The sequence below is a fragment of the Crinia signifera genome, chromosome 5, assembly GCF_055691185.1.
Source record: "Crinia signifera chromosome 5, ASM5569118v1, whole genome shotgun sequence".
Lineage (NCBI taxonomy): Eukaryota > Metazoa > Chordata > Amphibia > Anura > Myobatrachidae > Crinia > Crinia signifera.
Window position 1 is genome coordinate 329,379,933 of NC_139221.1, and position 25,329 is coordinate 329,405,261.

The 25,329-nt window shown below is 47.6% G+C and overlaps 1 protein-coding gene across 2 annotated transcripts in view; it reads left to right on the forward strand.

Moving 5' to 3' along the window:
• The first annotated feature begins 1,919 nt into the window (after nucleotides 1-1,919).
• The window catches only part of LOC146005619 (protein brambleberry-like), a 35,175-nt gene continuing 11,765 nt past the window's right edge, over nucleotides 1,920-25,329 (forward strand). For both annotated transcript variants that reach the window (XM_083144968.1, XM_083144969.1), the window contains exons 1-8: nucleotides 1,920-2,190; nucleotides 2,530-2,658; nucleotides 3,691-3,876; nucleotides 4,125-4,347; nucleotides 5,082-5,198; nucleotides 5,544-5,723; nucleotides 6,825-7,031; nucleotides 16,089-16,224. In XM_083144968.1, coding sequence (XP_083001094.1) covers nucleotides 1,948-2,190; nucleotides 2,530-2,658; nucleotides 3,691-3,876; nucleotides 4,125-4,347; nucleotides 5,082-5,198; nucleotides 5,544-5,723; nucleotides 6,825-7,031; nucleotides 16,089-16,224 — 1,421 coding nt within the window. In that variant the 5' untranslated portion in view covers nucleotides 1,920-1,947. The remainder of the gene's footprint in view (nucleotides 2,191-2,529; nucleotides 2,659-3,690; nucleotides 3,877-4,124; nucleotides 4,348-5,081; nucleotides 5,199-5,543; nucleotides 5,724-6,824; nucleotides 7,032-16,088; nucleotides 16,225-25,329) is intronic.

The window sequence follows — 25,329 nt, forward strand, 5'->3', positions numbered from 1 at the left end:
CTGCTCCTACAGTACTGCTCTATACCTTCCCTGCCCCTCCTTGTACTGCTGGTCTACCCTCTACCGTTCCTGCTCCTCCTGTACTGCCCTGTACCTTCCCTGCCCCTCCTCCTCCTCCCTGTGCTGCTGGTCTACCCTCTACCGCTCCTGCTCCTACAGTACTGCTCTGTACCTTCCTGCCCCTCCTTGTACTGCTGGTCTACCCTGTACTGTCCCTGCACATCCTGTACTGTGCTGTACCTTCCTGCCCCCCTTGTACTTCTGGTCTACCCTGTACTGTCCCTGCACCTCCTGTACTGTGCTGTACCTTCCCTGCCCCCCTTGTACTGCTGGTCTACCCTGTACTGTCCCTGCTCCTCCTGTACTGCCCTGTACCTTCCCTGCCCCCCCCCCCCTTGTACTGCTGGTGTACCCTGTACCGTTTCTGCTCCTGTACTGCCCTGTACATTACCGGCCCCCCCTTGTACTAACTGCTGGTCTACCCTGTACCGTTCCTGCTCCTCCTGTACTGCCCTGTACCTTCCCTGTCCCCCCTTGTACTGCTGGTCGGTACTTATCTATTATCACGGCGCCCGGTTGGATTGATTGTATGCCTTAACGTTAAGGCATACAATCAGATGCGATTTTGCGGTAAAATCGCGTCCATCGCATGCGATACGATCGACGCGATTTCTCCATAGGAATCAATGTTAAATGGTTCCAAATGGTCCCTGACACCTGATTTCACTTTAAGGGCAATGTTAAATGCCCCCCAGGGCCCCCCATTAGGTGTATTAGCCCAAATGCCCTCGCATTGTTAATGCCACCCCACCATCAACGCCAACCCGAAGCGTGGCGAGCGGCAGCGGTACGCGTCCTCAGACCTTTTCAAATCTCCACTATCCACGTCGGCGTGGAATTGATTTTATTTAGTGTGGCGAGCTGACGAGAAATACGAGCCCGAAGCGTGGCGAGCGGACGAGGAATATGAGCCTGAAGCGTGGCGAGCGGACGAGGAATACGAGCCCAAAGCGTGCGCTCGCCACGCTTCGGGCTCGTATTCCGCGTCCCCTCGCGGGGCTCGCCACGTAAAATCAACTCCACGCCGACGTGGATAGTCGAGGTATGAAAAGGTCGGAGGACACGTAACGCCGCCCCTCACGCTTCGGGTTGGTGTTGATGGTGGGGTGGCGTTAATGAGGGGGCATACACCTAATGGGGGGCCTGGGGTGCATTCAACATTGCCCCTAATGTGAAATGGGGTGTCAGGGAACATTTGGAACCATTTAAAATTGATTCCTATGGAAAAATCGTGTCCATCGCATGCAAAAAATCGGGCGCCGTGATAATACGTAAGTACCTGCTAGTCTACCCTGTACCATTCCTGCTCCTCCTGTACTGCCCTGTACCTTCCCTGCCCCTCCTTGTACTGCTGGTCTACCCTGTACCGTTCCTGCTCCTACTGTACTGCCCTGCCCCTCCTTGTTCTGCTGGTCTACCCTGTACCGTTCCTGCTCCTCCTGTACTGCCATGTACTTTCCTGCGCCCCCTTATACTGCTGGTCTACCCTGTACTGTCCCTGCTCCTCCTGTGGTGCCCTGTACCTTCCCTGCTCCTCCTTGTACTGCTGGTCTACCCGGTACCGTTCCTGCTCCTCCTGTACCTCCCTGCCCCCCCCCCTGTACTGCTGGTCTACCCTGTACCGTTCCTGCTCCTCCTGTACTGCACTAGGCGCTGTATACTATCTCAGCTCTCCCTGAATCTAACCTGATGCTGTATTGCTGTACTGGCCCTGTGACCCCTCTGTATTGTGCACTGTACTGCCCCTGTGACACCTCTGTATTGCGCGCTGTACTGCCCTTGTTGCCTGTATTGCGCTCGCTGTACTGCCCCTGTGATATTGTATTTGGGGGGCACGTTAGAGGTAATCTGGTATCACAGTTCTAACCCTCTCTTCTAGGTGTCATAATGTCTCTGGACAGGTGGTGGCTGCTGCTTCTCGCCCTCCTCACCCTACCTACACATACCGGGGCTTTTTTTGGCTGGTTCACCCGCAAGTCCTCAAGTCGGCCCTCTGCACCCCATAAGGAAGCGGATCCGGACCCCAAGACTCTCCCCAATGCCCCGTTTGAGATGACCACAGCGGACGACAACTTCCTGGCTGAAGCCCGACAGCTGGAGCTCTCCCCACTGGACAGCTGTCACTACAAGGTGGGGTCCTGGTACCCCCTTATCCCCTCTGTATCACTATGTAGTGTCCTCAGCTATACGGTATCTCCCTCTCTAGATTGCTAGCTCTTGTGTCTTCATCTCATGGAGGGAGCACAGGCAAATGCATATTTATTGGTATTATAGGGCCAGATGTATTAAAGTGATAAAATGAAAAGTGATAACTAGCCAATCAGCTCCTAGCTTTCATGTTACAGGCTGGGTTAATAATGGCAGTTATGAGCTGTTTGGCTGGTTGTTTATTACTCTCCAATTTATTACTTTTTGAAGGCCCAATACTAGAAAACTGTCAATGTCCTGCTAATGGCGATTGTGTTACAGGTTGTGAGTCTCCTGCGGGCATCGTGTACAGAGATGTCTGAGGAAGAGATTGCAAAACTTGGGGTGACGCTGTTCAACTGCCAGGCGGAGGTAGAGGGCCGCAAGACGTACCCCTGCACTGATGATATGGTGAGTGCCATTGTGCTTGGGGCTATTATGAGGTGCCACCTCCTGGCTGTGATTGGGTAGTGCAGTTAGCATACAGATAATACCAATAAAAATACATGATACTTGGTGGGTGTTGTAGGAATCTGCATGCGGCTATAATGACTGTCAGACCTGTGGGTCAGATTTCCGATTTATCCAACATTGGAGAGCGATAGTACTGGCCAATCAGCTCCTATGTGCCGTGTTACAGGCTGTGTTTGAAAAATGACAGGGAGGTGATTGGCTGGAACTTTATCTCTCTCCAAACTTTGTTAAATCTTATCCGGACACAGTAGCGTTTACCATCGATGGTTCGCCACCAATAATATACGGTTTTACAATTGATGGCTATAAAAGTTTCTCCACCATCGGTATACCATAAGTATAGGGGACCGCGCTTTTTATCCCTCTGGAAATGATCCTCGGTCTGTCTTATGTGGCATCTGCAATGTTGGAAGCCTGACTGCCAGTTGGGTGCATTTTCATGCAAACCTGTAAATAGCTTTTACCCCTACAGGGAATTGGTTTCAGACTCCTCAAATGGCATGTGTTTAGTGCTGTACCGGCAGATAGCTCCTAACTGCCAGACGTACAGTTCTGTATTGAGTGGTTGGTACTTTGTCTCCAAGGTTAGGTGCATCTGCCCCTCTGTATGTCACTGGTAGGGCTTTGAGCTGTGACTAAACAAGTTGGTTTATACCAGGGGATCTCAAACTCTGTCCTCAGGACCCCACACAGTTCACGGTTTCCAAGTCACTCGGCAGGGGCACAGATGCAGTCATTACTCATTGACACATTTTAAAAGGTCCACAGATGGAGCTAATTATTTCACTTGTGATTCTGTGAGGAAACCTGCAAAACATGCACTGTGGGGTCCTGAGGACCGACTTTGGGAACCTGTGGATTATACAGTATGCACGGTGAAGACCCTGATGCCCTCCCTCTGGTTTGTACAATCATGATTTTTACTCATGGAAACATCACTCCAGCGCATTTGTTTGTTTATTTGCCCAGACACTTGCGGAGTGCACGGCGCCCATGGACCCAGACACCTGGAACGCTTATCACATTGTCAGCAATCGGGCGCGCTCAGTCTGCTACGCCACCCGCCAGCTTCACTTCCGCCGCCAGACAGAGCACACTGTCAACACGCTGGTGTCGACTGCCATGGGTCAACTGGAGGCCATGAAAATGCTGAAGGTAATGACGACGCAGAACCAGTGTACATCTGGTATGTCCGGTTAGGGCAGCTGCTGTAAAGGGCTTCTAGGGGGCAATAGTTCCATGTGGTACACAGGGCAGCCCACCAGGCTGGTCACACAATGGGGGGTCTCCTCCATTGCGGCAATAGATAGCAGTGTGTTTGGTCTTTGGGGTGTAGCCCCCAACGCTCAGAATGTCGCCCCTTACTCGGGCACTCAGTAATGGTCGGACGTCTCTTTCGGCAGGACGGGCAGGAGGAGCTGAAGGAGCTGACGTCTGAGTCACTGCAGAAGGTCCTCAGTAGCCAGAAGGATCTGCTATCCCAACAGGAGCAGCTGCAGAGCAACCAGGAGCAGATGGAGACCTCCATCGGCGGCAACCTGGAGATGCTGGCGGAGGAGAAAGCGCTGATCGCCAGTGGGCACCACCTGGTGGCACAGATGATAGAAGGAATCGCCCAGAAGATGGGTACGTAGAACCTCAGGCCATTGGCTCGGACCTTGGCATTCCCCATGTGTGCTGCCACATCAGCTTTTGTCCAGTGTTTTTTACATGTTAAACTTCTGTTAGTTCTGTTCACCCTCAAGTGTCAGTTTCCTCCTGGCAGATTCTCCCCCCCCCCCCCCCCCCCCCCCCCGGCTGGCGCTGAGCTTTAGAGCTAGCTTATTGGCTCTGTAACACAACTGAATGGAGTGATGGGTTCAGGGTTCCATCCTCGGTCCCGGAGCAGCGACTGATTCTGGTCCTGCCTCGGCCGAGCTTCCCCGTACTGAGCTCGCCGCGGCGGTTCTGCCGGTTGAGGAGTTGCCAGGGTTGGGTTTATGGAATTTGGTTTGTCTTTATTTAATGGATCTAGATCTATATTTATCAAAGCTTGGAGAGGGAGAAAGTAGAGATAAAAAGTAGTAACTTATCGGCACCCAACTGTCACTTTTCAACCCAGTCTGTAACATGGCATTTAGGAGCTGGTTGGCTGAAGCTTCATCACTCTCTAAGACTTTAGTGCATCTCCCCTTTTATCTGGTTATTAAAGACCAGTATCTCTCAGTGCCCACTCCATGCCCGACACTTATGTCTTATCAGTGCCCACTCCATGCCCGACACTTATGTCTATAAGTGCCCACTCCATGCCCGACACTTATGTCTATCAGTGCCCACTCCATGCCCGACACTTATGCCATTTCCGCTTGTTCTATCCGTAGAGAATGTGACCGGTCATCTACTGGAGCAGGACGCAGACGTGCAGGAGGGACACCAGATCATTCTGGCCGACCTGTCTGAGGTCCGGGCCCGGTCCCATGAAGTCTACTCCAAAATCGGTAGGATTACACCTGGGGGTAGATTATGCTGCTCTGTGGTCTTCACCTCTTTAAATTTTGCAGTCAAAACCCCCCAAGAAGTGGCGGCCTGTAGTAGGCCAGAATTGCGTATCTACCCCTTGTAATTACCCCTCCTGTCTATCTCCACCCAATGTGCGTCTCTAATGCGGATACTGAGGCACATTAATAATAATGATCTGCTTGTCACTGTCCTGTAATGATGCCTGATCTCCCTGGGGTACTGCGGCTGGCCTGGTACGCTCTCCTGCTGTCCTATGACCCCCGCCAAGGTCCAGGTCAGGTGCTGTGACCCCTCTCTCCTCATGGTGTCTCCTATCTGTGCAGAGTCCAACCTGGCGCTCTTCCTGTCCTACCAGAACAAGAGCGCCCAGTACTTTGATGTCCTTATGGAGAAGCTGCATCGTATGAACCAGAGTCTGGGCACCGTGCTCAATGCCATGGACCACATGCACCGGAGCGTGGAGGACCAGCTCAGCTACATCCAAGCCTTCATCGGCTGGGCCGGTAGGTCGCTGCCAATTCTCAGAACTCGATCTTTGTAAAGCGGCAAACTAATGTGCTGTCCGCTAGTCGATGCCCCTTCTAATACGCCATCCACTGGTGGGATGCACTCCTGGCATTATGTATGCCATTATGCCCCCCCCCCCTATGTTTCTAGATGCGGCCATTAGGCCCCCCTATGGTCCTAGATGCGGCCATTAGGCCCCCCCCTATGGTCCTAGATGCGGCCATTAGGCCCCCCCCTATGGTCCTAGATGCGGCCATTAGGGCCCCCCCCCCTATGGTCCTAGATGCGGCCATTAGCCCCCCCCCTATGGTCCTAGATGCGGCCATTAGGCCCCCCCCTATGGTCCTAGATGTGGCCATTAGGCCCCCCCCCTATGGTCCTAGTTGCGGCCATTAGCCCCCCCCCCCCCCCCCTATGGTCCTAGTTGCGGCCATTAGGGCCCCCCCCCTATGGTCCTAGATGCGGCCATTAGCCCCCCCCCCTATGGTCCTAGATGCGGCCATTAGGGCCCCCCCCCCCCTATGGTCCTCCTAGATGCGGCCATTAGGCCCCCCCCCCCCTGTGGTCCTAGATGCGGCCATTAGGCCCCCCCCCCTGTGGTCCTAGATGCGGCCATTAGGCCCCCCCCCTGTGGTCCTAGATGCGGCCATTAGGCCCCCCCCCCTGTGGTCCTAGATGCGACCATTAGGCCCCCCCCCCTGTGGTCCTAGATGCAGCCATTAGCCCCCCCCCCTGTGGTCCTAGATGCGGTCATTAGCCCCCCCCTGTGGTCCTAGTTGCGGCCATTACACCCTCCCATGGGGCGCTGTAAGCTGCCTACTCCCTAAGGGAATACACATTATAAGGGGTGCGGATCATTGGGGCAACCATGATTTTATATACAATTTAAGAAAGAAAAAAACCTGTATTGACCTTCTGTGACCTCAGGCGTGTTGACATCTTTCCTGTTGACTTATCGTTCGGGACACTATTACAATCCGATGGGAGTTATTATATTATATTGGTACATGTGGTATTGGAGATGTGCTAGGAATAATCTCTGTAAGTATCATATGAATCCACGTGATAGGAGACCACGGATCGATCCTTTGTTGCAGGCGGGAACCTGAACGCTATCTACACGTGTGTCCTTCACGGCGCCTACTTTCTGCTCCTGGCCCTGCTGATGACGTTCCTGCAGATTCCCAGCTTCTCCCGCGCAGTTCTGCTTGTCCTGATTGTGGTGAACGCCCTGTCAGAGCTCAACCACCGCGCCGCGCTGGGATTCCGATCGCTTACTGCGCTGCTGGTGTGTACGGTCATCGGTGAGTCTGGTCGTTCTGTGAACAGAGCCCCCCCTCCTCCCCCCAACACACGCACTCACTGCTGGTCAATGTGCGACATTGCGGGGCCCAGTGCTGCACAGGTTGGTTTCCTGGACCTTAAATCAGTCCAAGGGAATTTGTCCGGTAAGTCGCCGGTATAACAGCCGGTGCTGCAATGTGTGGTATGGGATTATACAGTGATCCGTATAGAACAGGTGACGCTATGGAGGCTCCATGTACTAAATAGACGTCACACATTGTTACAGCCTCTACTTACAGAACTATGAAGGTGAGACCTTCTGGGATATTATTCGGATGGTTACCGGAGCTGTGTGCCCCCGCTGCCGCTCACATCCCTGGCCAACCACCCATATATATAATGTTTTCTATTGAAGCATCAGGTGCCAGGTCCACATACAGGCTGTCGAGTAATACAGTATATAAGTCAGTATACACAAACATGATCAACAAATAGTAGACTTACAAATTATCATAATACAGCAAATCAGATCACATAATGCAAGAAATGGTCCTGGTTGTCCAAAAACGTTTTTAATAGTTGGCGTCTCACCCTCCCCCTGCCGCAGCCACCACCCAGAAAAGATTTTCATGGCGTATGTAAGTCTAAATTCCATTCTCCCTCTAATTACAAATGGATTGGAGGATCATTTGCAGCTAATTGCGTCATATACCATGATGAGTTTTTTTAGGCTTTCATGTTTTTGTGTTTTCAAAGGAGTGAATAGTGGCTATATAGGTTTCCCACACTGGTGTAACTAAAAATTTCGTGCCCCTCTGCCAAAAAAGTTTTTGGCGTGCCCCCTTCACACCCAGGGGGGGGGGGGATGGGCAGAGGGGAACAGATGCTGGGCAGGGAGGGTTTGGTACAAAGAGAGAAGCTGCAGGGTCATTCACAGTGGCGTAGCTACATATGTGGCAGACCCTGCGTTGGCTTGGGGGAGCGGCGCTAGTGGGGTCTGTGGTGGGCGCCACTGGCTGAACTGACAGGCGACCCAGGCAGCAGTGAGCGCTGAGCTGGACCCGCCCTGTACATATCTAATGAGCGGGGACCCGCTCATTAAATATGCACTGCGTTGGGTCCCCGTTGATTAGATATGCACAATGTAGGACCAGCTCACTAATTACTGCTGCCTGGGTCGTCTGTCGGCTCAGCCAGTGGTGCCCATAGTCAATCGCCTCATTCTTTAGGGCGCTTGAATTTTTTTTGGCAGGGGGGAGAAATATTTCTAGCTACACAGGAGCTACAGTGGAGGCAAGAGGCCTATTCGCAAACAGATCCATGCTGTAAGATCCTGTGTTCCAGGGACCAGATCTCCTAGAATTAGGGTCACTTCTATTCAGCATGTGCCTGCAAGCTAGGCACTTGCTCATGCTGTCCTAGCCCTGTGCTGAGTTGATGAGGGGGGAGGGGCTGGGCACCACAGAGAGGCAGGTGCAGGGACTTCCCCTGCTGCTCTCAGTACAAACGGAAGCTCTGTCCTCTGCTGCCAGCGCCGCTGCTCTACACTGACAGGCGGAGCCGGAGAGCAGTCACAGCCACCCACATTCATCCCGCCTCCGGCTCCCACAGGTAACTGCACCTCGACCCTGCATTGCTCCTTGAATTCCTGGAACGTGAGAGGCCTCTACACGGATCTATATAGCAGTTTGCCCACAAGGTCCACACCTTGTGTTCACCCAATGTTGAATGGATGAGAAGCTTGTCCATCTTGAAATTCAGGATTAGGAATAAAAGGAAGATACAAATAGTAACAAATCTCCTGGACCAGATGAAAGTATCCCAGATGACCCTAGGATACTAAAAGTATTGAGTTCTGTCATAGCACTACCATTATATCTGATATTCGAGGAATCCATAGAATCGGACGGTACCAAAGGACTGGTGCATAGCTAACAAGGCAATGGGCACCAGTACTTGGTATAAGTCTCACTTTGGGTCTTTTTCCGGGCTTGGGTCCAGTGGTCCTCACTAAGCTGGAGGCTGAATAAGTTTTCACTGGGGAAACGAGAGGTGATATGATTAGTATGTTCAAATACAGGATTGGGAATCATATGGAACTGGGAGATGATTGGTCACTTGAATTTAGAAAAGTTTAAATCCCATTTAGTTTGTGATAAGTCATCGAAGAGTTGTCTTGGTCGAGTGTAATTTGTAATTTGATAATTTGATTGGGAGTCTGCAGAGGGGGGGATTTAAATATGTTCTTAAAGCCGCCATTAAAGTATGAAGATTTTGATAATGTGAATTAGCTTTTTTGGGGGGGTTTGGAAATTTAATCTAGGATGTGACCTCCTCATTGTGGCCTTGGAAGCCCCCCAGAAAAGGTTTGGTTGGTCCCAATGATTAATATTATCTGAATAATTCATCCAACTATCGCTAAGGAATTTGCGAAGGTGGTCAGAAGTATTAGATGGGCTGGAAACGCCAAGGTTTGAATCCACCAGTAAGGTTTGTCCTAGCAAGATTAGGTGAAATAGGGGCATGATCAGATATGAGGATGTTATGAATATCGGTTTTACTTTGGAGACCAAAGAATCACGTATGAGAAGAGTCAATTCTCGACCAAGAGCCACGTACGGCTGAGTGATAAGTAAGGGAATGGTCAGTAGGGTTAGAAGTCTCCAGATATCACTAAGTTGCAATGTAGTTTTAAGTAGATGTCTCGGTCTACACAAAGATAACGGGGTTTTGTGGGGTCGGTTGTTTATCTAGTGTCAGATTATCGATTGAGCTGAAGTCACCTCCTATTAGCAATTCATTTTGACGTTGTGCCAGTTTGTGTTAGTGTCACACTTCAGAAGTCAATGTCAATGTATATGTTGACTAGAGTGTAATTTGTCCCCCAAATAGTGGCATCTAGAATTAGGAAACGGCCCTCAGGGTCAGGCTTTGAGGCTAAAATAGAGTACCGGACCTTTTTGTGAAAGCCTCCTGGTTTTTGTATGTAATTTGGAAGAGACAAGCGCTCACCTAACCATCGGGCTCGTAGTGTGGAATCTCCGCTCGCCTCCCATTGTGTCTCCTGTAAGAAGATATCCGGGCGAATTCTACGCAGATCATTTACCACCCTTTTCCTCTTAAGGAAATTAAGGCCTCCCATGTTCCAGGACTCGAGCGTAAGTGGAGCAGAGGGAACCAAGGGGGTAGTAGGAGGAGGATTAGACTGCATTAACCCAGAGCCAATGTAGGAGACCAACTTGTCTGATAATGTTCACGTATGTTCTGTACAAACATTTAAATGAATGGGCTGTTTTATTGCCGTTTCCATAGTTAATAGCAGTGAAATTAATGCTCTGACCATAGTGTTCAAGCCTCTGGAGTATTCCGTTACTGGGTGCCAACATTGGGGTGTCCGGTGTATTCCCGGGGGATCCTTTGTTAGGTTTCCTTGTCCCCTGAGCAGACCAACATACGATATCAGTCCTGTAATGCCTCCTTTCCACCAAAATGCTGGATCCAACCCCTGGCAGGATTTTTGGGGCACTCAACCAGAGATATTTTTCAAGGACCTTTCTTCTTCTTACTTCATGGCAGCCACACAATGGGTTCATCCCTCTCTCCCCTCGCAATTAGACAGGTAGTTTTTCCCTAGGACACGCCCCCTCTTCCACCAGTACATAGCCAACACCTTCCCCCCTTGTCTCCAGTCTTTTTCCTGTCTCCTAGACAGACAGGGTAGTATAGGTTTTGTTGTTTTTTTCTTACCTACTGGTAGGCGTTACGCTGCCAGTCCTGGGCAGCGTTGGGGTGGCGGTGCCTTTCCCATTTAGAGGTCTGGCCGGCGGCATGTACCTCGCGTGCTGGCGCTGTCAGGAGCCCGGCTGTGAGAGGCAGAAAGTACCGGCGGTTTTCAAACTGGCCGCTGGGTCTCAAGCATATGTCTGAGCGGCGTGTGCTGGGCTTCTAGCGTACGGGTCATCAGGCGTGTAGTCGCGCTGCTCTGACCTAGGCACGCTGTCTCCGCTCGGCGCTGTGACGCGAGCGTGCGGTTCACGGGGCAGGAAGTCAGGTGAGCGTGCGTTCCAAGCGTCGGGATGACGCGCACGCTGCCGGACGCTCCCGGAAGGCGGAAATAGCCTTCTTAATGCGCCTGGCCGGTGTTACAGGCGTTCCTCGTGCTAGTTTGTGCGTGCAAAGCCCTGTGGTACCGGAGACATGGAGGAAGAAGCCTCTCAGAAACTATCTGCATTGCTGCCCAGGTAAGTCCTCTCGGAGGACTTGGTTGTTTTTTACTAGTATACTCAGAGTAGTTAGTGATTACTGTTATTAATCTTCTAGTGTGCCCGTGGGGACTAAGAAGAAAGTGGCCAAGAAGAAACATGTTAGCAAGACATGTATTGGTTGTGATAAGATTTTCACTGGAGAGAATTCATTGTGCCGCAGCTGTGACAAAGGAGCGGATACCAGTATTGGGACTGTTTCCCAGATTAGTGAGCTTATGGCCTGGATGAAAGATAACTTTGTCTCCAAAAAAGAATATCAGGGGAAAAGGTCTAGGTCGCAGACAAGTTTGGTGATGAGGAGGATGATGAGATAGAGGCTGGTGAACTAGTTGAGGAAGAACGGTCCTTTAATCTGGAGTTGGTGGAGGTGGTTCTGAAAGAACTGTATAAAACACTGAACTATAAACAACCAGTGAGAACCGAGTATGACGCTCTGTTTGAGGACAGGTCAAGAAAGGGGTTATGTTTTCCCGTACACAAGGTGGTTAAGGAGATCCTGATTAAGGAGTGGTCCAATGGGGACAAACGGATTGGGCCTGTGAAAAGGACAGAGAAGATGTATCCCATAGAGAATGCAGAGTTTCTAAAGTGGTGCAGTATTCCCAAAATTGATGCGGCGGTGTCCGAAGTCACCACCAAAACCACTATCCCCCTGGAGGACGGCGCATCTCTTAAAGACGCTATGGAGAAGCGTATGGAGAGCGCTTTGAAAAGACTGCACATCTCTAGCGCCACCTCTATAAAATCAGGGGTAGCTATTGCCTCTTTGGCCAGAGCCCTTAGAATATGGTGCGCTTCTTTACAAGAAGATCTGCAGGATAGGGTGGCTAGAGAACAGATGGTCAGCAGTTTGGCCCAAATTCAACTCACTGTTGACTATATATGTGAGGCATCCCTAGACGTGCTGGATTACTCAGCGAAGGCGTTGACCTCTGGAGTAGTGGCAAGGAGAGCCCTGTGGCTCAAGTCCTGGGCAGCAGACGCCCACTCCAAAAATAAGCTGGCAACCTTACCGTTTGAGGGGGAATTCCTTTTCGGCAGTAAACTCAACCAGATGATACAGAGGATGTCGGGTGGGAAGTCAGTTAGACTCCCCCAAGATAAGAGGGGAAGAGGTTTCAATTATTTCCCCAGGCAAAGTTTCAGGCAAGCCAGGGCCTATAGGCCTGGGAGGCCTTTTCGGGAGAGGTATACCTCGGGTATCTCCAGAGCCTTCTTTCAACAGACAGTCAAAAGGGGCGATAAAAAACAGTGACGTGTTGTGTCCCGTGGACAATTTCCAGGTGGCCGGAAGATTGCTGCAGTTTGCCCACGTGTGGGAACAAACGGTACAAGACACCTGGGTTTTAGAGGTGGTGTCCACGGGGTATCGCCTAGAATTTCTTTCAAGACCCAGAAGGGAAAAATTTTTAGTTTAAAAAAATCCAGTTTTGAGGGCAGAGCAGGAGGCACTGGCCCTAAGTATAAAGGATCTGGAGGATTCAGGGGCAGTGGAGCCAGTTCCAGAGACAGAGAAGGGCCTAGGGTTCTACTCCCGTCTGTTCGTGGTAACAAAAAGTTCTGGAGGGTTCAGAACAATCTTGGACCTAAGAGATCTGAACGCCAGAATCTGGAAACGCAAGTTTCACATGGAAACAGCCAAGACTATCCTTATGGGTCTGAGAAGGGGAGACTACATGGTCTCAATAGACCTAAAAGACGCTTATTTCCATGTCCCTATCTATATACCAGACAGAAAATTTCTCAGGTTCTGCGTCAGAGGGAAACATCTTCAGTTTACCTGCCTTCCCTTTGGTCTCACATCCTCACCGAGGGTATTTACAAAAGTACTCATAGTCATGATAGAGTGTCTGAGGAAGAAGAACATAGCAATATGGGCTTATTTGGACGATTTACTTATCTCAGCAAAATCAGAAGCAGAAGCCGTCCGAAATGCGGAGATAGTAGTCCAGTTCCTACAAGAGCACGGGTGGCTGATCGAGCCATCTGTGTCCTACACAGACCATCCAATACCTAGGCGTCATCATAGACACAGTACGGTTCGAGGTCACCCTGTCCGGTCAGAGATGCGAGAAGATTCAAGAGCTAGTGGAGGTGATCCAGGAGAATCGAAAGGTTCCGCTGAGACTAGCAATAAGTCTCTTAGGGATGATGTCGTCCACAGTGGAGGTGGTACCATGGGCCAGGTGGCATATGAGGACGTTGCAGTGGCATCTCCTACCCTATACCAGAAACCAAGTTTCGCTGGAACGCTACATCACGTTCCCTCAAGCAGTGGTGTTATCACTTCAGTGGTGGCGAAGCAGGTACATGGTGTTAAGAAGAATGTCTCTTTCAAGCCAGGGTATCTGGTCCGTCCAAGAATCGGATCTATCATCCAATCACAGGGAGCTTCGAGCAGTCTTCATGGCCATGAAATTCTTCTCAAACGAAATAGAAAATTCCCATCTAAGAGTCTTCTCAGACAACATAGCGACAGTAGCTTATATCAACAAGCAAGGGGGGACAAAAAGTCCCTCACTGCTAGAAGAGATCCGGCTGATCATGGGCTGGGCAGAAAAACATCTCCGATCCATTTCGGCATTACACGTACCAGGGGAAGACAATCAGCTGGCAGACTTCCTAAGCAGGACTCAAATTCTGCCAGGAGAGTGGGAGTTGAAGGACTCAGTCTTCAGACAAATCGTCCGCAGATTCGGCCAGCCACAGATAGATCTGATGGCGACTCCGAAGAATACGAAAGTTCAGCGATTCTTCTCCAGGCACCCGGCACGAGGGTCAGAAGGCGTGGATGCACTGTCCCAGAGATGGCGGTTCTCCCTGGTATACATCTTCCCTCCCTTCCCACTCATACACAAGGTACTGTGGAAGATCAGGTCGGAGAGAGTTCGGGCGATAGTCATCCTTCCATATTGGCCCAGAAGGGCCTGGTTCCCGATGGCAGAGGGCATGGCGGTGGCAGAGCCATGGTTTCTTCCAGTATCACAGGATCTTCTGAGGCAGGGCCCAGTAATGTGCCAAGACCCGCAGAAACTTCATTTAGCGGCATGGAGTTTGAAAGGAAGCAACTGACAGATAAAGGCCTGTCAGCGGTCGTGGTAGACATGCTGCTCCAAGCAAGGAAGAAAGTTTCCTCCGGTATATATTATAGAATCTGGAGAGTCTTCGCGAGATGGTCTGAGCATAAATTCCCCTTTCCCAAAGCTAGACTGGCGCATGTTCTACAGTTCCTCTGTGAAGGGTTCAATAAGGGCCTATCCATAGCAACTCTGAAGGTACAAGTTTCAGCCCTTAGTGTCCTACTGGATAAGAAATTAGCAGACCAAGGATTGATAAAAAGATTTTTTCAAGCAGCCAAGAGAATCCGTCCAAGAGTAAGACCAGTGATTCCTCAGTGGGACCTTAATCTAGTGCTAAACGGTCTCATGGCGAACCCATTTGAACCATGTGAGAGATCGGGGCTAAAATTTCTTACGTGGAAGGTAGCGTTCATGGTCGCTATTACGTCAGCAAGACGTGTAGGGGAGTTACATGCGTTACTATGTTGTGAACCCTACCTTAAGTTATTTCCGGACAAAGTAGTCCTAAGAACCAAACCTTCATTTTTTCCGAAGGTAGTTTCATCTTTTCATATGAGTCAAGATATTATTTTGCCATGTTTTTTTCCGAATCCAACCACTAGAAGAGAAAAAGATCTTCATACGCTGGATATGGTGAGAATAATCAAAGTTTATTTGGATCGTACAGCAAGCTTCAGGAAAACGAGATCATTGTTTGTGATTCCGCAAGGAGCAAAGAAAGGATTTGCGCCTTCAAAACAAACTATTTCAAGGTGGCTCAAAGAAGTTATTTGTTTCACCTACAAGAAAGTTGGCCGACAAGTTCCAGAAGGCATAAGGGCACACTCGGCTAGGGCGATGGCAACTTCCTGGGCGAGAGAGGCTAACGTCTCGGTCAAAGACATATGCCAAGCTGCGACGTGGTCGTCCATACATACCTTTGCAAAGCATTATGCATTGGATGTAACTGAAGAGTCTTTCGGAAGCAGAGTTCTACAGCAGGCCTTGATTTAAGGTATTGTAGCCCACCCTACTGCTTTGGTATATCCCATTGTGTGGCTGCCATGAAGTAAGAAGAAGAAAGTTACGGATTATGCTTACGATAATTCCTTTTCTTCGGAGTACTTCATGGCAGCCTATATTATTACCCCCCCCCCCCCCCCCGTGTTTGTGTTTTTCCCTAGGATCGGTGGCGGAGACGAGTCAAAAGACTGGAGACAAGGGGGGAAGGTGTTGGCTATGTACTGGTGGAAGAGGGGGCGTGTCCTAGGGAAAAACTACCTGTCTAATTGCGAGGGGAGAGAGGGATGAACCCATTGTGTGGCTGCCATGAAGTACTCCGAAGAAAAGGAATTATCGTAAGCATAATCCGTAACTTTTTCTGGCAGGCTCCAGCCCGGGACACCCGCCAAATACCCGGATTATTTCAGCAGTGGTAAAGCAGTAATTGTAGTATATTCCTGATGCTGAATTTGGAAATGTTGCTGAAATTGCAGTGGAGGCTTTCAGTAATTAGCGCTAAGAAATCGAGCACTCAGACTTCAAATTATCAGTGTGGTAAAAAGCGCGACACAGATTAAATAAAAGGCAGGATGATTTGTAATACATCTAACAAGTTATTGCATAGTACTGTATGCTGGTACGCGGGGGGGTCCCCTAGTGTGTCGTGTGGGTACGCGGGAGGATTTTTCTATAGGCCTATTACAAAGAGATGCAGGACAATATTATAACTTTAATTCTGATTTCTGCGCAGGTCACTGGACGCTGCTGAACGGACTACGAGGCCTTGTGAAGGTGAAGAAAATGGCAGCCTGCGCTTCACTGCCCGCTCCTCAGCCTGTCCCTGTGTCAGCGTCATGCAGAGAGAAGCGGTTTTCCACACCGGAGAAGTAAGGTCTGGGCTCTGTACCCCTGTAGTGTCACTGGGCGTCTTACAGTGCTCGGGTACCAGCGTCTAAACTAGAGGTGTGCGGGTTCCGTGTTATTCGGATCTTATCGCCAAATTATCGCAACTTCGGATTTTTCTATTGGCTATCATGTGTTCTGGACAGCCAATTAGATCTTGCTTTGGGAAGCGGGGTAATCATTGCTAATATAACGAGGTAGTGTCCGTATAGCGCTGTATAATGTGCGGTATATGGGAAGCGGGGTGATCATTGCTAATATAACGAGGTAGTGTCCGTATAGCGCTGTATAATGTGCGGTATATGGGAAGCTGGTTAATCATTACTAATATAACGAGGTAGTGTCCGTATAGCGCTGTATAATGTGCGGTATTTGGGAAGCGGGGTAATCATTACTAGTATAGCGAGGTAGTGTCCGTATAGCGCTGTATAATGTGCGGTATATGGGAAGCGGGGTAATCATTACTAATATAACGAGGTAGTGTCCGTATAGCGCTGTATAATGTGCGGTATATGGGAAGCGGGATAATCATTACTAATATAACGAGGTAGTGTCCGTATAGCGCTGTATAATGTGCGGTATATGGGAAGCGGGGTAATCATTACTGATATAACGCGCTAGTGTCCGTATAGCGCTGTATAATGTGCGGTATATGGGAAGCGGGGTAATCATTACTAGTATAACGAGGTAGTGTCCGTATAGCGCTGTATAATGTGCGGTATATGGGAAGCGGGGTAATCATTACTAATATAACGAGGTGGTGTCCGTATAGCGCTGTATAATGTGCGGTATATGGGAAGCGGGGTAATCATTACTAATATAACGAGGTAGTGTCCGTATAGCGCTGTATAATGTGCGGTATATGGGAAGCGAGGTAATCATTATCAATATAACGAGGTAGTGTCCGTATAGAGCTGTATAATGTGCGGTATATGGGAAGCGGGGTAATCATTACTAATATAACGAGGTAGTGTCCGTATAGCGCTGTATAATGTGCGGTATATGGGAAGCGGGGTAATCATTACTAGTATAACGAGGTGGTGTCCGTATAGTGCTGTATAATGTGCGGTATATGAGAAGCGGTGTAATCATTACTGATATAACGAGGTAGTGTCCGTATAGCGCTGTATAATGTGCGGTATATGGGAAGCTGGGTAATCATTACTAGTATAACGAGGTAGTGTCCGTATAGCGCTGTATAATGTCCGGTATATGGGAAGCGGGGTAATCATTACTAATATAACGAGGTAGTGTCCGTATAGCGCTGTATAGTGTGCGGTATATGGGAAGCGGGGTAATCATTACTAATATAAGGAGGTAGTGTCCGTATAGCGCTGTATAATGTGCGGTATATGGGAAGCGGGGTAATCATTACTAATATAACGAGGTAGTGTCCGTATAGCGCTGTATAATGTAGCGCTGTATAATGTGCGGTATATGGGAAGCGAGGTAATCATTACTAATATAACGAGGTAGTGTCCGTATAGCGCTGTATAATGTGCGGTATATGGGAAGCGGGGTGATCATTACTAATATAACGAGGTAGTGTCCGTATAGCGATGTATAATGTGCGGTATATGGGAAGCCGGGTAATCATTACTAATATAACGAGGTGGTGTCCGTATAGAGCTGTATAATGTGCGGTATATGGGAAGCGGGGTTATCATTACTAATATAAGGAGGTAGTGTCCGTATAGCGATGTATAATGTGCGGTATATGGGAAGCGGGGTGATCATTACTAATATAACGAGGTAGTGTCCGTATAGTGCTGTATAATGTGCGGTATATGGGAAGCGAGGTGATCATTACTAATATAACGAGGTAGTGTCCGTATAGTGCTGTATAATGTGCGGTATATGGGAAGCAGGGTAATCATTACTAATATAACGAGGTAGTGTCCGTATAGCTCTGTATAATGTGCGGTATATGGGAAGCGGGGTAATCATTACTAATATAACGAGGTAGTGTCCGTATAGTGCTGTATAATGTGCGGTATATGGGAATCGGGGTAATCATTACTGATATAACGAGGTAGTGTCCGTATAGTGCTGTATAATGTGCGGTATATGGGAAGTGGGGTGATCATTACTGATATAACGAGGTAGTGTCCGTATAGCGCTGTATAATGTGCGGTATATGGGAATCGGGGTGATCATTACTAATATAACGAGGTAGTGTCCGTATAGTGCTGTATAATGTACGGTATATGGGAAGCTGGGTAATCATTACTAATCTAACGAGGTAGTGTCCGTATAGCGCTGTATAATGTGCGGTATATGGGAAGTGGGGTGATCATTACTGATATAACGAGGTAGTGTCCGTATAGCGCTGTATAATGTGCGGTATATGGGAATCGGGGTGATCATTACTGATATAACGAGGTAGTGTCCGTATAGCGCTGTATAATGTACGGTATATAGGAAGCTGGGTAATCATTACTAATCTAACGAGGTAGTGTCCGTATAGCGCTGTATAATGTGCGGTATATGGGAAGCGGGGTAATCATTACTAATATAACGAGGTAGTGTCCGTATAGCTCTGTATAATGTGCGGTATATGGGAAGCGGGGTAATCATTACTAATATAACGAGGTGGTGTCAGTATAGCGCTGTATAATGTGCGGTATATGGGAAGCGGGGTAATAATTACTAATCTAACGAGGTAGTGTCCGTATAGCGCTGTATAATGTGCGGTATATGGGAAGCGGGGTAATCATTACTGATATAACGAGGTAGTGTCCGTATAGCGCTGTATAATGTGCGGTATATGGGAAGCGGGGTAATCATTACTAGTATAACGAGGTAGTGTCCGTATAGCGCTGTATGTGCGGTATATGGGAAGCGGGGTAATCATTACTAGTATAACGAGGTAGTGTCCGTATAGCGCTGTATGTGCGGTATATGGGAAGCGGGGTAATCATTACTAATCTAACGAGGTAGTGTCCGTATAGCGCTGTATAATGTGCGGTATATGGGAAGCAGGGTGATCATTACTAATATAACGAGGTAGTGTCCGTATAGCGCTGTATAATGTGCGGTATATGGGAAGCGAGGTAATCATTACTAATATAACGAGGTAGTGTCCGTATAGCGCTGTATAATGTGCGGTATATGGGAAGCGGGGTAATCATTACTAATATAACGAGGTAGTGTCCGTATAGCGCTGTATAATGTGCGGTATATGGGAAGCGGGGTAATCATTACTAATATAACGAGATAGTGTCCGTATAGCGCTGTATAATGTGCTGTATATGGGAAGCGAGGTAATCATTACTGATATAACGAGGTAGTGTCCGTATAGCGCTGTATAATGTGCGGTATATGGGAAGCGGGGTAATCATTACTAATATAACGAGGTAGTGTCCGTATAGCGCTGTATAATGTGCAGTATATGGGAAGCGAGGTAATCATTACTGATATAACGAGGTAGTGTCCGTATAGCACTGTATAATGTGCGGTATATGGGAAGCGGGGTAATCATTACTGATATAACGAGGTAGTGTCCGTATAGCGCTGTATAATGTGCGGTATATGGGAAGCGGGGTAATCATTACTAGTATAACGAGGTAGTATCCGTATAGCGCTGTATAATGTGCGGTATATGGGAAGCTGGTTAATCATTACTAATATAACGAGGTAGTGTCCGTATAGCGCTGTATAATGTGCGGTATATGGGAAGCGGGGTAATCATTACTGATATAACGAGGTAGTGTCCGTATAGCGCTGTATAATGTGCGGTATAAGGGAAGCGGGGTAATCATTACTGATATAACGAGGTAGTGTCCGTATAGCGCTGTATAATGTGCGGTATATGGGAAGCGGGGTGATCATTGCTAATATAACAAGGTAGTGTCCGTATAGCGCTGTATAATGTGCGGTATATGGGAAGCGGAGTAATCATTACTAATATAACGGGGTAGTGTCCGTATAGTGCTGTATAATGTGCGGTATATGGGAAGCGGGGTAATCATTACTAATATAACGAGGTAATGTCCGTATAGCACTGTATAATGTGCGGTATATGGGAAGCGGGGTAATCATTACTAGTATAACGAGGTAGTGTCCGTATAGCGCTGTATAATGTGCGGTGTATGGGAAGCGGGGTAATCATTACTAATATAACGAGGTAATGTCCGTATAGCACTATATAATGTGCGGTATATGGGAAGCGGGGTAATCATAACTGATATAACGAGGTAGTGTCCGTATAGCGCTGTATAATGTGCGGTATATGGGAGGCGGGGTAATCATTACTGATATAACGAGGTAGTGTCCGTATAGCGCTGTATAATGTGCGGTATATGGGAAGCGGGGTAATCATTACTAATATAACGAGGTAGTGTCCGTATAGCGCTGTATAATGTGCGGTATATGGGAGGCGGGGTAATCATTACTAATATAACGAGGTAGTGTCCGTATAGCGATGTATAATGTGCGGTATATGGGAAGCGGGGTAATCATTACTAATATAACGAGGTAGTGTCCGTATAGCGCTGTATAATGTGCGGTATATGGGAAGCGGGGTAATCATTACTAATATAACGCGGTAGTGTCCGTATAGCGCTGTATAATGTGCGGTATATGGGAAGCCGGGTTATCATTACTGATATAACGAGGTAGTGTCCGTATAGCGCTGTATAATGTGCGGTATATGGGAAGCGGGGTAATCATTACTAATATAACGCGGTAGTGTCCGTATAGCGCTGTATAATGTGCGGTATATGGGAAGCGGGGTAATCATTACTAATATAACGCGGTAGTGTCCGTATAGCGCTGTATAATGTGCGGTATATGGGAAGCCGGGTTATCATTACTGATATAACGAGGTAGTGTCCGTATAGCGCTGTATAATGTGCGGTATATGGTTAGCGGGGTGATCATTACTGATATAACGAGGTAGTGTCCGTATAGCGCTGTATAATGTGCGGTATATGGGAAGCTGGGTAATCATTACTGATATAACGAGGTAGTGTCCGTATAGCGCTGTATAATGTGCGGTATATGGGAAGCGGGGTGATCATTACTAATATAACGAGGTGGTGTCCGTATAGCGCTGTATAATGTGCGGTATATGGGAAGCGAGGTAATCATTACTAATATAACGAGGTAGTGTCCGTATAGCGCTGTATCATGTGCGGTATATGGGAAGCGGGGTAATCATTACTGATATAACGAGGTAGTGTCCGTATAGCGCTGTATAATGTGCGGTATATGGGAAGCGGGGTAATCATTACTGATATAACGAGGTAGTGTCCGTATAGTGCTGTATAATGTGCGGTATATGGGAAGCGGGGTAATCATTACTGATATAACGAGGTAGTGTCCGTATAGCGCTGTATAATGTGCGGTATATGGGAAGCGGGGTAATCATTACTAATATAACGAGGTAGTGTCCGTATAGCGCTGTATAATGTGTGTTATATGGTAAGCGGGGTAATCATTACTAATATAACGAGGTAGTGTCCGTATAGCGCTGTATAATGTGCGGTATATGGGAAGCGGGGTAATCATTACTAATATAACGAGGTAGTGTCCGTATAGCGCTGTATAATGTGCGGTATATGGGAAGCGAGGTAATCATTACTAATATAACGAGGTAGTATCCGTATAGTGCTGTATAATGTGCGGTATATGGGAAGCTGGGTAATCATTACTGATATAACGAGGTAGTGTCCGTATAGCGCTGTATAATGTGCGGTATATGGGAAGCGGGGTGATCATTACTAATATAACGAGGTGGTGTCCGTATAGCGCTGTATAATGTGCGGTATATGGGAAGCGAGGTAATCATTACTAATATAACGAGGTAGTGTCCGTATAGCGCTGTATAATGTGCGGTATAAGGGAAGCGGGGTAATCATTACTAATATAACGAGATAGTGTCCGTATAGCGCTGTATAATGTGCGGTATAAGGGAAGCGGGGTAATCATTACTAATATAACGAGGTGGTGTCCATATAGTGCTGTATCATGTGCGGTATATGGGAAGCGGGGTAATCATTACTGATATAACGAGGTAGTGTCCGTATAGCGCTGTATAATGTGCGGTATATGGGAAGCGGGGTAATCATTACTGATATAACGAGGTAGTGTCCGTATAGTACTGTATAATGTGCGGTATATGGGAAGCGGGGTAATCATTACTGATATAACGAGGTAGTGTCCGTATAGCGCTGTATAATGTGCGGTATATGGGAAGCGGGGTAATCATTACTGATATAACGAGGTAGTGTCCGTATAGTGCTGTATAATGTGCGGTATATGGGAAGCGGGGTAATCATTACTAATGTAACGAGGTGGTGTCCGTATAGCGCTGTATAATGTGCGGTATATGGGAAGCGGGGTGATCATTACTAATATAACGAGGTACTGTCCGTATAGCGCTGTATAATGTGCGGTATATGGGAAGCGGGGTGATCATTACTAATATAACGAGGTAGTGTCCGTATAGCGCTGTATAATGTGCGGTATATGGGAAGCTGGGTGATCATTACTAATATAACGAGGTACTGTCCGTATAGCGCTGTATAATGTGCGGTATATGGGAAGCGAGGTAATCATTACTAATATAACGAGGTAGTGTCCGTATAGCGCTGTATAATGTGCGGTATATGGGAAGCGGGGTGATCATTACTAATATAACGAGGTAGTGTCCGTATAGCGCTGTATAATGTGCGGTATATGGGAAGCAGGGTAATCATTACTAATATAACGAGGTAGTGTCCGTATAGCGCTGTATAATGTGCGATATATGGGAAGCGGGGTAATCATTACTAATATAACGAGGTAGTGTCCGTATAGCGCTGTATAATGTGCGGTATGTGGGAAGCCGGGTAATCATTACTAATATAACGAGGTAGTGTCCGTATAGCACTGTATAATGTGCGGTATATGGGAAGCGGGGTAATCATTACTAATATAACGAGGTACTGTCCGTATAGCGCTGTATAATGTGCGGTATATGGGAAGCGGGGTAATCATTACTAATATAACGAGGTAGTGTCCGTATAGCGCTGTATAATTTGCGGTATATGGGAAGCGGGGTAATCATTACTGATATAACGAGGTAGTGTCCGTATAGCGCTGTATAATGTGCGGTATATGGGAAGCTGGGTAATCATTACTAATATAACGAGGTAGTGTCCGTATAGCGCTGTATAATGTGCGGTATATGGGAAGCGGGGTAATCATTACTAATATAACAAGGTAGTGTCCGTATAGCGCTGTATAATGTGCGGTATATGGGAAGCTGGGTAATCATTACTAATATAACGAGGTAGTGTCCGTATAGCGCTGTATAATGTGCGGTATATGGGAAGCGGGGTAATCATTACTAATAAAACGAGGTAGTGTCCGTATAGCGCTGTATAATGTGCGGTATATGGGAAGCGGGGTAATCATTACTGATATAACGAGGTAGTGTCCGTATAGCGCTGTATAATGTGCGGTATATGGGAAGCGGGGTAATCATTACTAATATAACGAGGTAGTGTCCGTATAGAGCTGTATAATGTGCGGTATATGGGAAGCGGGGGAATCATTACTGATATAACGAGGTAGTGTCCGTATAGCGCTGTATAATGTGCGGTATATGGGAAGCGGGGTAATCATTACTAATATAACGAGGTAATGTCCGTATAACGCTGTATAATGTGCGGTATATGGGAAGCGGGGTAATCATTACTGATATAACGAGGTAGTGTCCGTATAGCGCTGTATAATGTGCGGTGTATGGGAAGCGAGGTAATCATTACTAATATAACGAGGTAGTGTCAGTATAGCGCTGTATAATGTGCGGTGTATGGGAAGCTGGTTAATCATTACTAATATAACGAGGTAGTGTCCGTATAGCGCTGTATAATGTGCGGTGTATGGGAAGCGAGGAAATCATTACTAATATAACGAGGTAGTGTCAGTATAGCGCTGTATAATGTGCTGTATATGGGAAGCTGGTTAATCATTACTAATATAACGCGCTAGTGTCCGTATAGCGCTGTATAATGTGCGGTATATGGGAAGCGGGGTAATCATTACTAATATAACGAGGTAGTGTCCGTATAGCGATGTATAATGTGCGGTATATGGGAAGCGGGGTAATCATTACTGATATAACGAGGTAGTGTCCGTATAGCGCTGTATAATGTGAGGTATATGGGAAGCGGGGTAATCATTACTAGTATAACGAGGTAGTGTCCGTATAGCGCTGTATAATGTGCGGTGTATGGGAAGCGAGGTAATCATTACTAATATAACGAGGTAGTGTCAGTATAGCGCTGTATAATGTGCTGTATATGGGAAGCTGGTTAATCATTACTAATATAACGCGCTAGTGTCCGTATAGCGCTGTATAATGTGCGGTATATGGGAAGCGGGGTAATCATTACTAATATAACGAGGTAGTGTCCGTATAGCGCTGTATAATGTGCGGTATATGGGAAGCGGGGTAATCATTACTAATATAACGAGGTAATGTCCGTATAGCGCTGTATAATGTGCGGTATATGGGAAGCGGGGTAATCATTACTAATATAACGAGGTAATGTCCGTATAGCGCTGTATAATGTGCGGTATATGGGAAGCGGGGTAATCATTACTAATATAACGAGGTACTGTCCGTATAGCGCTGTATAATGTGCGGTATATGGGAAGCTGGGTAATCATTACTAATATAACGAGGTAGTGTCCGTATAGCGCTGTATAATGTGCGGTATATGGGAAGCGGGGTAATCATTACTAATATAACGAGGTAGTGTCCGTATAGCGCTGTATAATGTGCGGTATATGGGAAGCGGGGTAATCATTACTAATATAACGAGGTAGTGTCCGTATAGCGCTGTATAATGTGCGGTATATGGGAAGCGGGGTAATCATTACTAATATAACGCGGTAGTGTCCGTATAGCGCTGTATAATGTGCGGTATATGGGAAGCGGGGTAATCATTACTAATATAACGAGGTAGTGTCCGTATAGCGCTGTATAATGTGCGGTATATGGGAAGCGGGGTAATCATTACTAATATAACGAGGTAGTGTCCGTATAGCGCTGTATAATGTGCGGTATATGGGAAGCGGGGTAATCATTACTGATA